This window comes from Meleagris gallopavo, chromosome Z, assembly GCF_000146605.3.
Source record: "Meleagris gallopavo isolate NT-WF06-2002-E0010 breed Aviagen turkey brand Nicholas breeding stock chromosome Z, Turkey_5.1, whole genome shotgun sequence".
NCBI lineage: Eukaryota > Metazoa > Chordata > Aves > Galliformes > Phasianidae > Meleagris > Meleagris gallopavo.
The window spans coordinates 60,156,105-60,159,559 of record NC_015041.2 but is presented as its reverse complement, the minus strand read 5'-3'; the positions used below and the strand labels follow the sequence as shown (position 1 = coordinate 60,159,559).

Genomic DNA, 3,455 nt, shown 5'->3' with positions numbered 1-3,455 from the left:
GGACCGCAGCGATCAGCGCACACCGTCGGTATGGCGCGTACCATGAGACCCGACGACATCAACCCTCGGACGGGGCTGGTGGTGGCTCTGGTCAGCGTCTTCCTAGTGTTTGGCTTCATGTTCACCGTGTCCGGCATCAAGGGGGAGACCCTGGGGGACATCCCACTGCTGGCCATCGGGCCGGCCATCTGCCTGCCAGGCATTGCCGCCATCGCCCTCACCAGAAAGACGGATGGCTGCACCAAGTGGCCCAAGAACAAGTGTCCATGCTGTAAGGAGATCAGGGACCGGGATGTGATGGAGCTGCTGAGAACTCCTTCGGACCTGGAATCTGGCAAGGGAAGCTGCGATGAACTGGCCAAGAGGGTGTACCAGAAGGACCGGAGAGTGTTGCGGGGTGAGGACTCGGTGTCCATCTGCACCACCACCACCACAACCACCACAGGAGAAAGCAAGAGCCTCATCAGAAAGGTGGACCAGGAGGAGATGCTGAGGTACCTGGAGACCTGCTACCCGGAGATGCCGGGGAATGTGTTTGTGGGAGATAGCTTCACGTACAGTGCCTTAGAGAAGAGCTCTTCTCCCAGCAGGGACAACGCTGCTTGCCCAGACGTCGAAGACAACATTTTTGTTGCTCCCAAAGACAGTATCATAGTCTGCTCTTACAAGGAGAACAGCCCTTACGACAAATACTGTTGTTACATAAACCCTACTGGAGTCGCCTCGGACCAGGAGACCATAGTGTGAACAGTGCATACTTTATGTATATGTATGTATTTATACAAAAAACTACAACAACTTCTTGATAGGGGATAATATAGCTGACTGCACTGCATGGAACAATCCTGTTACTATTACAATTTAACGTGGTATGTGACTGATACTCAAACCTTTTGTGCCTGAAATACTTTCTGTAAGTAAATAAGCATGTTTAAATGTTAAAGAATTCAATTTTTCATTTTGGAAAAAAAAATCTATTTCAGTTTTCTGCCCTTTAGTTTTCCTGCTGCTCATTGTACAAAGACCCACAGACACAGAGCAGGAGGTCAGCAGGGATTGGGAGCTGAGCCAGGATTCTGGAGCTGTCTGTAGGAAGGATGGGAGCCTGGAGAGGTCTTAGCAGTGGTGTTGCTTTGTGTGGGGAGGGATGGAGAGATGTCAGCATGCCCTCCGACCACTGGCTGATGTTGGGAAGTATGGAAGCAGTTTGCTTCTTCTTCTTCCTGTCAGAATTTTATTTTCCTGTTTCAAGAAAGTGATGTGCTAACTCTGTGGGCTCTTCTGAAAGTCTTCAGGAGCCACACAGGCTCAGGGGAGTTTTTGGAAGGATAATGCATTAACCATTGCATGAAAGATACAGGTTTAACTCCAATCCTTACTGATACCGAGTTCCCTTGAATGTTTCTAACACTTTTGGATTTTGTAGGCATACTTGACAAAGGGATTGCAGTGTGATCATGGCACAGTTCTTGCAGGGAATAGGAGCAGATGTCAGTAGAGTCAAGATCTTAAAAATATATTTCAGTAACTCTTAGGGAATAGACTTACATGGGTTTTGCTCAGTGCTGGATCTGTTGTTCAGAAGATGTCATTTTTTATGTGCCTTTTCTACCTTGCCATGGCTGATGAATGATCACAGTTCATACAGGGGTGGAGGGATCTGAGGACCTGGCTGACAAATGGTTTTGTTCACTACATATAGATACACAGCACGAGAAATACAGGGTAATAGAATTAACCATTCAAAACCCGTGGCTTACACACAGAAATGCAAATTCTGCCTGTTCTCTCCCACAGAAGATAGCATGTTCCATGTAGTGTATGAAATTTTATCAGCAGCCATGTAGATATCACAGAGACGTGATATTGTGTGATGTGTATGCTGAACAGCTGCTCCAAGGTCTGAGCCTCTAGTCTAAGAGTTACTAAAGCATGGAGTCATTTGCAAGAAGCTCTTGGTTCCTGACTCCTATAATTCATAACCACTGGAAAAAGTTCCTCTGTGATAGCAGTCCTTACAGTGCTCTCATTTCAGCAATTTTCAATCCGCTGTAACTTGCATCAGGCAAAAAAAAACCCAACACCTGAATTATCCATGTAGAAAGGAAGAAATGCAGCCTTTCTCTTGTCACACTCTGAGACACTGTGTAGAAAGTGGCAATGAGTTTCCCACTGAAAGAAGGTGTTTGCTAGCTTTGCTTACTATGGTAGAGTTTGGAAAGTGAAGGGCAACTTTATGCATCCTCTCATTTACTTGTTTGGAAACATAAGTCTGGTTGTCACAGACTAGCAGTCTCTGAAGAGGTCTGGGTTTGGGAAGGGTTTCTTTCTGTCAGATCAAAAGGGATGCTTATGCTGAAGACAGGTGTTGGTGGGACATCTGGATGCTATTAGGAGAAATTAAGAAACTGCTGGCTAGTCTGAATCAAGTAAAGCCTCTTCATAGATGGTTACAGTACTGTGGGAATAAATCAGTGCTCGTACTCTGCACAATCCAAATGTCATCTGCCGAGCAGAGGAATTTCACTGGAACAGATCTCTACCTGAGCCGCTCAGCTCTCAGGTCCACATAAAGCACTCTGCCATTGTCAGACAGGTCTCCTGCAGGCTCAGCCATCACGGGACCTTATTCTGCAATGTACAGAAGCAGCATTTTGATGGCACTGGAAAATCTGATTTCATAGCCTCCTGGAGTCAACAGCTGAACTGCTGTCGAAGTGCCTGGCGAAGAGCAGGGTTCTTCATTGCACTCTGCTCCCAAGGGGCAGAGCTGAGGTCTCGGCATGTGCCCATGGGTGCCCTGCATCCCTGAGGTCAGACCGCCTGGGGAGAACAGGCTGTTGGGTCCTGAGTGCTGCCTCTGCCCAGGCTGTGAAAAATCTTCTGCCTTGCATAAGGCAGCGCAGCGCCAGCCTGCTGGGAACCTAGATTTGTACACTTCTGCAAATATATATAGGAAGAGGTCAAGTTTTTCCATTTTGTCTAGGATTAGCTGTTCCCTGTCAAAAGTTATAAGGGTTTTAAGAAGGCGAGGCAGCAAACTCCAGTGACAAATGGAATGGTAAATACATAACTTGAGATATGCAGATCTAAGGCATGTGCTTTATTCCATTCCTACCCTAAAACCTAGAGAGTATTTTTATTAAGAAAAAGTTTAACGGCAGTGAAATTTTCCCACAGTGTAGGAAGAGGCATAAAAACGTACATTTAAAACAAGATGTTTCCAGGCAATGTCTTTCCTTCATCAGACTAATTGAGCTAAGGTTTTGCAGCAAACTGTGACTGTAGGCAGTATGTCCCAGCCAGTTCATCATAATCCACTATAAGGTTTTTATAAGAGTTTGTATTGCCTCTCACATCTCTTTCTCTATGTATTTTTTTTTCCATTCCCTTCTGCTAGCTAAGAGAAAATGAAATGGACATTGATGAGTCTGGCAATTTAAAAAATATGAATT

General features: G+C 45.6%; 1 protein-coding gene across 1 annotated transcript; it reads left to right on the top strand.

Moving 5' to 3' along the window:
• On the top strand, window positions 1-3,430 carry TMEM215 (transmembrane protein 215). The gene has a single exon (XM_010726147.2). The coding sequence runs from the start codon at window positions 31-33 to the stop codon at window positions 745-747; it is 717 nt and encodes a 238-aa protein (XP_010724449.1). The 5' UTR covers window positions 1-30; the 3' UTR covers window positions 748-3,430.
• Window positions 3,431-3,455: the final 25 nt, after the last annotated feature.